At 39.8% G+C, this 12,269-nt stretch overlaps 1 protein-coding gene across 2 annotated transcripts; it reads right to left on the bottom strand.

The window, feature by feature from the left end:
• Positions 1-61: 61 nt before the first annotated feature.
• LOC118230365 (galactocerebrosidase-like) lies at positions 62-12,227 on the bottom strand. Of its 2 annotated transcripts, none has more exons than XM_035423326.1 (17): positions 11,990-12,227; positions 11,807-11,875; positions 11,332-11,395; positions 9,028-9,141; positions 8,751-8,890; positions 8,579-8,617; positions 7,987-8,114; positions 6,598-6,753; positions 5,067-5,191; positions 3,828-3,955; positions 3,312-3,401; positions 3,115-3,204; positions 2,665-2,809; positions 1,640-1,820; positions 1,214-1,377; positions 1,021-1,097; positions 62-921 (listed from the first exon to the last, which is right to left on the bottom strand). In XM_035423326.1, exons 1-17 carry the CDS (start codon positions 12,122-12,124, stop codon positions 778-780), a joined length of 1,989 nt encoding a protein of 662 aa, XP_035279217.1. In that variant the 5' UTR covers positions 12,125-12,227; the 3' UTR covers positions 62-777. The 2 variants fall into 2 exon arrangements, with proteins under 2 accessions (XP_035279217.1, XP_035279216.1); XM_035423325.1 differs by lacking the exon at positions 7,987-8,114 and adding an exon at positions 7,314-7,444.
• Positions 12,228-12,269: the final 42 nt, after the last annotated feature.

The following is a 12,269-nucleotide window of genomic DNA, read 5'->3' as shown; positions in this document are numbered from 1 at the left end:
TAAAGGAGTATGTCTGCTGTGCTACCAACATTATGAAATGAGGTGATGGTTTAGCGTTGGATGCTTTTTAAAAATTTATTTTGTCAATTATCACACTGTTGCTCGCAAAATCAGTTGTATTATCACATTCAGGAAGTTAACATTTCACTTTCAACCTGTAAACTGTTGATTGTATTTTTACACGAAACTCAGTGTAGAAAAGTCAACTGCATGGCATTGTGGAGTATTCAAATTATTTCAAAGTGCATAACGTGTTCAAAGTAATAAAAAAAAAAATACATTAGCCCTTTGGTAATCCTTTGACAAATTACAAAGCAGAAGTAATGCAAGTTTCTTCACAAAAACATCACCCCTTTTCTAACACATTCAGAAATTACATGTAAGGCAGCACTTAAAGACAAACACACCTGTGGAATTCATTTGAAGAAAAAAAGGAGGCACAGAATAATTATTTTAAATGTATAGTACGAGCACATGTATCAATGTCATCACTGTTTACCATTTTATAACTTTTAAAACTATATTGGTGGTCTTTCAGGTAATTGGTTTGCGAAGTAATTTTAGTCTGATAAACAACTTAAGAAAAATGTATCTACTTCAGACAGAGAAATGCCTCAAGACAATCTTTGGTTAAAAAGCCACACCACCTACACCAAATGAATAGTATTATGTCCATAAAGATATTTAAGAAACAAGGGTGAAAAAAATTAAGTGCATACAAAGGTCATGAGGCCTCAAATATGCCCAGAGATTTAACAGTTCCATGATAGCCTTCAATCATTCTGCCTCTATTACAAAATTATCAAACTGAGCCAGTTCAAATGATTGGGTGCCAATGGCCGCCCAGCCATGCGGAGGTCCTAAGATGACTGCATTCTTCCACAAGGGATATCCGTCCAGCATCCCAGAGGCATACTGGCCCTACCAAACAGGAGAACAGAAACGGTTAAACAGGTTTCAATCATTATGTGCATGAGATATGATCTTTATATTGCCAAACAGATAGATTTCTGGACCAACCTTAATGGTGAGAGTTAATGTGTGCCAGACACCTGCTCTTGTTCCAGACAAGCCTTCTGCCAGCACAATTTGGCCACCTATTCATAGAAAAAGAAAAAAAGAGGGGAGAATGGTTCATCACTACCTCCAGGCAATTGGGAGCTGCAGTCAGGAACTATTGAACTGAGAATGTCCTATGTTGTAGGGCACTTACTGATGTCACTGGTAACCTTGTAGGTGCCGTTTGCGTACACCCAGTAAAAGACTCCCTTGGCATTCCTAATAGACTCTCCTCCTTTATCCACTCGTGCAGCAATGAAGACTCCTCCAATCTTCTCTGTTTCAATGTAAATATCACAGGTCACCGTCAGGTTCTGCCTGTACCAAAAAAAAAGAAAAACAGATCCTCAATATTCACCACCAGGAAGAAGCATTTCTATTCAAGCCTATAATTAGACACCCTGGGGAGAAATTGCATGTTCTACCCATCGGTGGTGAACGTAAAACCTTCCAGTCTACTGTGGACACATGGCAGAGAGTGAGATGCATCTGATGACTAGTTCTGGTCTCTACGACACAGAAAGGAAAGTTCCATGGTGCCTACGGAGCCAGGCTGTGGGCGGTTCATGTTGTGGCGTACCAGCTGTGGTCACCGATGATGCTGATGGTCTGGTCGGCGTCAGAGGCCCAGGTGACGGGCCGCTGCGTCACCACTTGGCGCAGCGTGAACACGTGTGGCCCTGGGTCCGTTAGGTTGATAAAGTACTCAAACACGCCTGTCTGGTCAGCGAAGTAAGGTGCCTCTGTGAAATAGGGGTTACCTGCAGAGATGAGGTGGAACGGTATGAGGGAATAGTCAGAGCCTGGAACATTGGACCACAGGGATCTGGGTTCCAAAGTTCAGTGGCACAAGAGGAGTGTTCTCTTCAGCTACTTCACCTGCTGTGCCTAATTCTAGAAAGTAATCTTCAATTAAATTGGCTTTCTTTCGCAGTGTGAACAAAGCATACTGTATTTTATAGAAGAAATACAAGTCATAGAATGCATACCTTCAAAAGGTGTGACAACTGACAAAGGAAAATAAATCACCTGAACTTATGTTGGTAAAAAAATTAGATGTGTTCAATCTACGCTTGATTTAAGACAGAGGTCACAATGAAAAACCTCAATAGTTGTGTATGAACGGTGATTGAGATCAGGGGAATTTTTTTTTTTTTTTTTTAAATGTGCAAGTTATAAAAGTTTTAGTCCCCTTTACATGACTGTATACCAAGAAAAGTACAATAGAGTAACAAATGTAGATCAAGGACACACGTGGGTGGCAGGATTGAGCTTTGGGGGAGGGGGGTGGGGCATCAAAATAGGTGAGGTGACTTTCAACTATTGCCATGGAAACCCAGACTCAAGCATATGGCACATGGGTCCTTTGTTATAAAACAGCGGCATGTTACATAGCAATGATACAATTCTGCAATTCACAGCCTTCAAAATTATTTCCAAATCCATTTACTCTAAATTAGCCTGGATTTTGAGGGCCAAGTAGCTGGCCAGTGTAATAAATTTCAATTTCAGGTTCAGTAAATCAATGTCCATGTACAGCAAATCGCAGACATTGACAAACACAAAACAATTCATGATAGCGCCCCCTTTTGGCCAGACACCTACGGACATTGAAGTCATCCTTGTATGTTTTAGGGAAGGGGGTGGAATCCGGTGGTGCTGGATGGCTTCCTTTTTGGCCTGTAGTTATGGTAGTTAATGTGTAAACCTCATCAGGTTCCAGGTTCAAGTTGAAGGTCCCATCAGAAATCTATAAAAAAAACATGAAGTACACAGGTGCACCAAAAAGCTATTAAACTTAAAATGGAAACAGAATTAAGGTGAATGCATTCAACAAGTACTGGAGCTTTCTTTTTGAAACAGAAACACGACCATAGCATAGCACGACCATTATGAACTAGCTCATTTTATGTGGCTATATGTGGAAGTCAGATATATTACGAAACAAAATAAAAACGACTGCAGACTTCACATTTACTCTTAACAGATTTTCATCTGAGTAAAATCTTGAATTCTACAAGGAATTAGCAGTATCTCAATCCAAGAGAGACATACCTTCAAAGGACTGAGTTGCTTGAACAAAATGGAATTTTTAGTTTTGAAATCAAACTTGGACTGCCACACTTGGAGCTCAGAGAGAGATCCCTGGAACACAAACAGTGGAAAAAGTCACTGACATTCTGGTTTTCAGTAATGTGCGGCAGAGCCATCAATATACTGCAGAACAGTGTCAGGATTTTTACAGTACGTACAAAGGATCCCTTCAGCTGGAATGTTGCATTCTGGGAAGAGACATTGAAGTGTGGCAAAGGAGGTCTTACACAGATTGAGTGATCATGCATCTAGGAGGAAATAAAAACAATAAAAGATTTACAATGACAGTTTAACGCTCATGTGACTACAGTGATTATACGGCATTTTGATGATTATTATCATGGGGCTGATGTACTACAGTACAACTAGGTTGAGGCAGAGAACTCCCTTGTATTTGAGTTACCCTAACATTTTTTTGGTTCTGAACACATCAAGGATTGCCCATTATGCACTGCCTGCCAGGAACCTGTAGCTAGGAGGCTGTTGTAGGAATACAGTCCTTATTCACCGTACTTTGCCTTACTTTTTTTTTTTTTTTAATTCAGGGTTAAAAAAAGGGTTTTTTTTAGAGGGGGTTTGACTCCAAAAGAATAACCGAAAAGAGTACGCTGAACATTTAGACCCCTCAACAGAATTCAAAATGTTTGAATAAAAATAATAATAAAAACACGTACCATGGTTTCTATGACGACTGTGAGGTTTCCTTTTCCATCTGTAAGGGCGACGTAGCTTCCGCCATGGGACAGGTGCCCTACAGTCTGTAGATAGGTCCACCCAGGCTTGCAAAACTGGGTGGTGTGTGCTACAGATGAAAAACAAGACAATGTTATAATGTTATAATATAATTATACATTTGTTTTTCTAATACTAAGAATACATCAAAGGCTAGTACACATAGAGGACAGAAAGAGGATACTATGTGCATACACACTACCTACAGGAATCTGAAAGCAGAAGACAGCAGTATCCCACCAATTCAAACAGCATCTTCTTTACAGTATTTTATACTGTAGACTTACTGTCACATTAGCATGTCAATGGCAGTTTTGAGGGGGAAAAAAAACACCTCGACATGAGATCTGAGTTCAGCGTGGTTCAGAAGGGGTCAGATGAGGCTGGTTCTACCCATATTGTACCATTCTCAGCATTTCCTAATCTGGTATGGATACTCTGAGAAGAGCACACAATGTTCAGAACACCCAGTCCTCCTATGGGACCCAGTAAGGAAGCAAATCTGTTTAAAGGAAATGCTTATGGGCAGATTCCTTCTGCTGTGGCCTGATCGTGGCCCTGTAATTCACAGCTTTATTCATAAAGCGCAATGCAAAGCCCAGCCATGTTGAAGGGGCATGTATGTGCTAATAATACAGCAACAAAGTCTAATTGAAGCAGCATGGTACAAACAACAGACCTTGAACACCCAGGGTTTCTTTTCATTTGAGCAATTGCAAAGCCTGGTGTAATTTCTAGCCAGTTTGACACCTGCCGATTTCAGTCTAGTGAGGACATCATATCAATGCAGATAAATCTATGAACGCACAATAGAATCACTTCTGCCATGGAATCAATGTGACATTTTCAGCCTCCCTGAATTAAGTGTTGCCATCAAACTTTGGTTCAGGAGACAAATACACAAGTGTGGAAGACTGAAAATGACTTATAAGCGCATCCTCTAATCCTCAACATAACATCTAAGTTTCTGTTAATTTTAAAGAAAACAGTTCCAAAAGTTGATCTTCCTAAAAGCTAAATATAAAGTCCTTGTGCTTCCTGAAGGTTACTGGAATGGTATCAAGTTACCATCCATCAAGTTACGGGGTTCCACGACATACCACATCTATACAGCACTAATATTTGCCACTTTTCGGGGTTTCCCATAGAATGGTATTATTAATTGTAATCGTGGTTAATACCAGCAATCCATATTGGAGATTCAACCACATAGTTCCCACTCCAGGGTTCCTCAGCTGTCATAAGCCCATTTCTTCCAAATGAAAGTTGCTCATAGTAACTGGCAATCAGGTTCCAGGATATGGTGCTAAATCACAAAACAAAAATGGTCCATTAACAGCAAGACAAAAAGTAGACACAAATACACAGTGAAGGATAAACCTGAATGTACTGTGCTAGTTTTCTTTGAATAAGAACATATCATTTAATCTGACTGCTGCTTTGCAGAGCTGTTTTTTCAGGTTTTTCAATTTTTCACTTCAACATTATATTAACCTGTGGGGAGATATTAAAATATGGATTTTTAAATATTATACAGTGCCGTGAAAAAGTATTTGCCCCTTTCTTAGAATTCTTCTATTATTGCATATTTCTCACACTGAACAGTTTCAGATCTTTAGACAAAATTATATATTAGACAAAGGGAAACAGAGTAAACACAAATACATTTTTTAAATTAACTTTTTCATTAAATGCTATTGAACATCCATACCCCCCCCCCCCCCCATGTGAAAAAGTAATTGCCCCCTTAGTTATGAAAATGAACCACCAAACCAGTGAGAGCCATTATTTCAACACTTGGAACAGTGCTGAATCTTTCCAGGAGTGGTTGGCATGCCATTTTCTCCAAGGGTGCAGCGACAACTCATCCGGGAAGTCACAAAAGAACTTCCAAAGAACTGCAAACCTCTCCAGCATCAGCTAAGGTAAGTTTTCCTTACTCGATAAGAGACCGGCCAAAAATGGGATTCATGGGTGAGTAGCAAGGCGGAAACCACTGCTAACCAAGATAAACATCAATATGCATCTCACATTTACACAAAAGCACCTGAATGATCCCCAAGCCTTTTTGGATAATATTCTATGAGTCTAAAGTGGAACATGGGTCCCATTATGGCTGGTGTAAAACAAATACAGCATTTCACAGTAAGGACATCATACCAACAGACAAACATGGTGCAGGTAGTGTGATGATGTGGAGATGCATCGCTACCTCAGGGCTTGGACAACTTGCCATTACTGAAAGAACCACAAATTCCGCTCAGTACCAGGAAATTCTTAAGGAGAATGTCCGGATATCTGTCCATGAGGTGAAGCTGAAGTGTAATTGCTGCTAAAGGTAGTGAAAACAGTTTTAAGTTTAAGGGGGCAATTACTGTACTTTTTCACATTGGTGATATGGGTGTTTGATAACTTATTAAATAAATGACATTATAATTTTAAACTTTGTGTTTACTCAGGTTCCCTTGGTCTAATATTACATTTTGTCTAAAAATCCGAGAAACTCTTCAGTGTGACAAATATGCAAAAAGAGAGGAAATCAGGAAGGGGGCAAACAGTTTCATGGCACTGTAGGTGACTGATACTATTCCTGTAATTTCTTAGGAATGGTCATTCAAGGAGTTTTGAAGGTATATAGTACAGGATTGTCAGTATGCTCTTCCTATAACTTTTAAAAACTGTAAATTTTTTCAGAGGAAACTGGACCCATACGCTGTCATCCGGCCATTGACATAGTTCTGGTTGAGAATGCGGGCCCAGCAGCCCCCACCAACGTCATTATTGTAAGTGCTGTAGTCCTCCGAAGACCAAAGCTTTTTCTCAGTCTTCAATGCATCCGCCACTGTGTTGGTCCCTGGATAATGTGCCCTGCAATACCGTTAAATACAGGTAATCTTAAAACATCACTTCCTGTCATACTTCTTCACTTCCTGCAATGGTTTCTTTCTGTCAGGCTTCATCCCTGGTCATCTCAGAGCGCATCCTACTGTGCAAAATTCAGCACATATTCCCTGACAATACAATAATTTGGATATTTTGGTGATTTCCTGCCTCATATCAACCATTTCACATAACAGTTATTCTGTGTAGAGCTTTACAGAGTATGACCACCCAAATAGGACCCCTTAATTTCATTCTCCATCTCACACTGTCAAGTTTAATCAAGGGCTGATATGTTTCTTCTGCAGAAGCAGCAAATCTATTTCCATACATTTTAGAGCACACTAGCCGTTTCCCCAGAATAGCATTTCCTCTAATTTTTCATAAGATAGCTGTGAAACCCCATTCAGCAAAACATACTGCTTTGCACTGCCTTTCATGGACACTTTGTTCCCCCACAGTCTCCCTGAGAAGCTTCCTTTCAGCAACCATTAAAAATCATTCACCCACTTAAAAGCAACAGTGGCAGATGGCACAAAAAAGCATACCCAATAACTTCAACTGCATTTCGAAGTTCTGGATCGAGTAGGATGAAAACGGATATGGGCTGCCACAGGTTATCGCTGGCTATGATTTTAACCCTTTCCAAACCACTCTTATCCAAGGTGTATCGCAGGAGCTTCCCATTGATAGCAGGAAAAAAGAAAGGACAGTTGACAAAGATATGTCTCAGTGATAATTATTTCAAACAGTGTTACACATGCAATGCAGTTACATGCATGCATATGTGCCTCCTCATTGCCACAAATATCACTTCAGTGTATTGTAATGAAAACCCAGAAAAAAAAACAGCCACCAACATTTAGTGTCAGGAGTCTAATCACAGAAAAACTAAATTTGAATTGAAATGCTAGCAAGGATCAGGCCTGCATCCTAATTAGCAAAATCTGGGTTAAAACAAAAAATAAAATAAAGTTAGCATTCCTCTGCTAGGAGAATAGCAGCTTGTCGCAGCCGTGATACAAATATAGCTGTAATAGATTTATCCGTCTGAATCATTCTGTTTTGAATTTGTTTGCAACAAATGTTAGTAGGTTACGGTTAGTAAGGGATAACGGTTAAACATTGCACCATGGGGAAACAAAGTGTCACAGCAGCAGGTAAGTCCTGGCCTCTCACTTCTGCTTAGTGTCTGTAAAATCCCTACACTCCTTTACTTACCCTATCACTTCAACAGCATCATTGAGATAAGGATCTAGGGCCATGGCACTGGAGATGCTCCAGTCACCATCTGCTGCGATGATGCCAACATCGGTTAAACCAACTTTATCCAACGCGCCTCGAAGGACCTTATCAACAGACAGCAAATATAATGTAGAGCACCACCAGTGAAGGGGGGGGGGGGGGTTCCACAAAATCTTCAGAGATTTAAATTAAAGTTAGTGCTTTTACGCTGACAGCGATTATTAGGATTTCTTACTTCGGATAACATATCCTATGCTAAAAAATGCCTAACAAAAGGGCAAGACTTCTTTATGTGGAAATTGGATAAAACACTTGAAACTAAATGTTGGCAGCTGCTTGATTTTTTATTAATTTATTTTTTTTGTCATTTATAGCTCTTTCAATGCAGTGTCAAATAAAAGTTAACGATTTTCATTAGATATTTTTGGTTTGGCAATAGATTTCAGCACAGAACTTACCTTTTCATTTGTGAATGTAGATGATATTCTGCACAAATGAAATTCTGAAACACTACATTTCAGGCTATTAATTTATATTTAAAATTACAAGCAAGACAAACAGTCATTACCTTTATGTATGTGCTGTCAAATTTCCTTTCATTCCATATCTATAAAGGGGAAAAGAATAGTTGCTCACCATCAATTTATGCCATTCGGGCAAAAAATGACATAATAAACTTCAATTTGCATGATAAATTAATTTAAGCACCAAATGATAGGCATTTAAAATGGAACCAATACCCCAATATAATCGATGTCCAGGTCATGGTACTGTTTAGCCCCAATGATCCAAGATACAACATAATAGACTGTGATATCTGGGAAATCATATGGCCAGTTCTTCCCATGTCCAACCCAACCAGGAAAAGCCCAGGGCAAACCTTAAAGCAACACAGGTGGTTTATTACTTTAAAGCGTGTATGAAATAAATGTGGTTTTTTGCAACACAGCAGTACTTCCCTTAATAGGAAACTTTATAAGCTATTCATTTATTTTAGTGGATGCATGTCTATCTCACCAATAAGTGTGATGTTCGGGTTCCTTTGCTTGGCTTCTTTCATGAGCCACCATTCGTAGCCGCGGAAGTAGTTCTCATCATTCTCGTAGTGCATATGAGAAGGTTCTGTACCATCTGGCAAAAATAACCGAATTTAGTAAACCTGCGTTATGTTTGTTCAGTGTTATGCAACATCAGATTAATTAAGAAAATATATCGAAATCATTACCGCTGAAGTGACGTTGTTGTAAAATGTCTTCTTACGGTGAAGAATACCTGACTTGTTTATTTACATTCTGGACAGATGTGACTAGGAGGTAAATCTACCGGTGTTTCCGTCGCAGCACTTTCCACAGCAATATTGTAAGCGCGGTCCTAAAACTTCCTTTAATCGTGAAGACTGACCTTAGAGTATGAGTGACTGACCCGCAGGCGTAGACATGCGTTACCACGTTGGCACAATTATATCGAGAAATGCCACCTTTGAAAAAAGGCCATATAGCGCGACACTCCCTTACAAGAAAAGGAAAAAGAAAAGAAACTGTAGACTACATGTGAAAAATTCAGGGGAGAATCCTTAGTTAGTGCTTAAGAAATACTGAAGTAAGCCTCAGCCATGTTTGTGGGTTAATGAATCCAACAGCACAGGCAAAGGTGTTTTTGTATTGAGAAACCACTGAAAATACATAATAGGACAGCGCTTTGTTCCTCATCTCCCCTCGGTGCCAGAACAACACCATACACAAAAATACATCCCAGTTCAAGTAAGCTTCATGTATTCAAGTCACTTTGTATATGAAGTTACCAATATTTCATTGTCCACACCTAAATCTTTTGGAACTGCTAAGGTGTCTGAACCATTTGTACTGGTTGGGATGGATCTTGTGGGGAAACTGACAGCAACTCCTAGAGGCCATATGTACTGTACATATGCTTCATGATCGACTACAAAAAGAGGGTAAAGGCATATCCACTAATCTACGCAAGCTGAGGATGTGCCATAATGCATTGTGGAATTTTTCTATCGGATCAGGCTCCTCAACAAGTTCTCACTGACTGAGGAGGGGAATTCAGGAATAAGGTGTTGTCCTATCATGCATCTTCGCCTGTGCAGTTTCATTAACTCAAAAACATGGCTGTAGCTCACTTAAGTTCTTCTGTACCAACTACAGATTCTCCCCTGAATTCTATGATGAAGTGGTGCCAAGATGTCTTTCATTATCATATAGTAGGCCTACTAGTGGAATAAACAGTTTTAGGCTGAAGGGAACTTTTACAAGGTGGACTCTACAAAGTATTATAAGCACACTAATATAGCATACTTTCTTAAAATAAGAAAGTGTACTTGGTTCACTATTTAACTATTACACACATCAGGAAAATTCAACTTTTAATACATCAAGTGTAGTCAGGTAGGCTGCAGAAATGACACAAAAATACTGGAACTAGTAGTACGCCACTAGTGCTCACTGGATGTTGAAGTTACTGTCCTGTCTTGGGGGGAAGATGCAGCAGTTCTGGGGAATACTGTTGGTTGCCGCATGAGAGAGCGCACACCCAAGCAAACACGATGTGAAATTTACCCTCACAGGCTCCGGGCGAAAACAACAAACTAAAATAAGAATGACAAAAGAAAGTAAAACAGAGCGACCACTTTCCAGTGCGCCGCTTGTAGCTGGCCCGGTTTCCACCAGCTTCTTAGTCTTTTAGTGCGCATGAAAAACAATCCAAAATAAAAGGAAAATCAGAAATGCACTCCCTGTCTCGGCCCCGAACTGTGGAGAGAAACACACCTTTAAGCACCTGGGGTGATTAGTAAACTCAACCCAGGTGTTTGAGCTCTCTCCACCAGCTGGCATTGCCGATACCAATCCGAGAATGCTTCAGTTACTTTTGAGTTTTATTAACTAAAAAACGAAGTCAGACTAGTGGGTCTACATTTAAAGTGCATGTGTAGTTTCAAGTTTCTCTCTCTCTTTTTTTTGGGCAAGGGGTGGTCTGTGCTACGATGGCATTATAAACTGACTGAGTGGGTGATTGACAAGTGTTTTATACATGCCAGGTTTAACTAATGGCGGCGAAAGCCAAAGTGGCATTTCTCTATAGGCCTATAATTGTGTCGCTGTGGCTACGCTTGTGGACCAGGCACTCTTCACTGTAAGGAGAAATTTTAGGACAGCGATTATGATATTGCTTGTGTCGAAAGTGCTGCAACGCAAACAGAGATAGATTTACTTTTCCGTCACATCTATCCACAATTTAATCTAAATAAGTCCTGCACTCTTCACGGTAAGGAGAAATTTTAGGACAACGTCAGTCATTTACCTGTTGTCTGTGCATCACCTCCAATTTCCACCTTCAGAATTTGTAACGATGCTCCAAAGTTCGGCTGAAAATTATTGGGGGAAAAAAAAAAAAAGCACCAAAACTGTGATCACTACACATGAGGTGTGATCAACACGAAGGACTGTTTCTACATGCATCGAGGTGGGAAGTTAAATCCTAATTCCAAAACTACAAAACTGCAACGTTTTTTAAAATGTAGCCTACGTTTTGTATTATACTTTCAGGTCTGTAATATAATTGTGAAAATAATTAACACAATATATCGCACCCGGTGTTTACTGAGCAATTCAAAGTTTGTAAATGTCAAGCTCTCAGCTGACACACCTTAACAAGGATGCATACTTAAGATACGTGAATAATGTTCTCAGCAATTGTGAGTTACTTCTACACAACGTCCATCTCGATATGAGGCTAAACGTAGCTGGCCAGAGATAGGCTATACAACCAATCATACCTTGAATAGGTAGTCCAATATTTGGCTTCTATACGGCTCTGCGTAATTTACAAGAAGTCGAGAAGTTGCCTAAAAGGAAAATATGAAATTAGCATAATTTTGTATAAGCGTATAGGTTTACACGGAACACAGCAAAATGAACAAGGAAGTAGGTTAACCATACAAATAGATAGCTGTACTCACCCCACCGCCGCTTAGCCCACCGATGCCGTCGAATTGTCTTCCCAACCCAATTTTATCGTCCAATACATAGCTCTCGCTGTAACAACACCAGACATACGATAATACCCATGCAATTCTAGAGAATAAAGTAATCATTGTAGTCGCCCTCACGGCACAATCTCTACATGTCCAATGGTTTGACTTCGCAGCTTGAAGTTCGCTGTGGTCATATGAGCTCGTCTGTCAGTCATGTGATTTGACTCACTTCCTTATGAGCAGTGTGAAGCTGCAGTTGTCCCAG

Source organism: Anguilla anguilla, chromosome 6 (genome assembly GCF_013347855.1).
Source record: "Anguilla anguilla isolate fAngAng1 chromosome 6, fAngAng1.pri, whole genome shotgun sequence".
NCBI lineage: Eukaryota > Metazoa > Chordata > Actinopteri > Anguilliformes > Anguillidae > Anguilla > Anguilla anguilla.
The sequence above is the reverse complement of the archived record's forward strand: the minus strand, read 5'-3'. Positions and strand labels throughout refer to the sequence as shown.

Bases quoted from the DNA above. Each gene is read 5' to 3' on its own strand.
- LOC118230365 (XM_035423325.1), bottom strand. From the start codon at position 12,124: ATGATTACTTTATTCTCTAGAATTGCATGGGTATTATCGTATGTCTGG. The intron at 11,876-11,989 runs GTGAGTACAGCT...TTTTCCTTTTAG, and splicing joins GTGGGCTAAGCGGCGGTGGG to GCAACTTCTCGACTTCTTGT. The intron at 3,956-5,066 runs GTATTAACCACG...TTTCATCTGTAG, and splicing joins ATCTCCAATATGGATTGCTG to CACACACCACCCAGTTTTGC.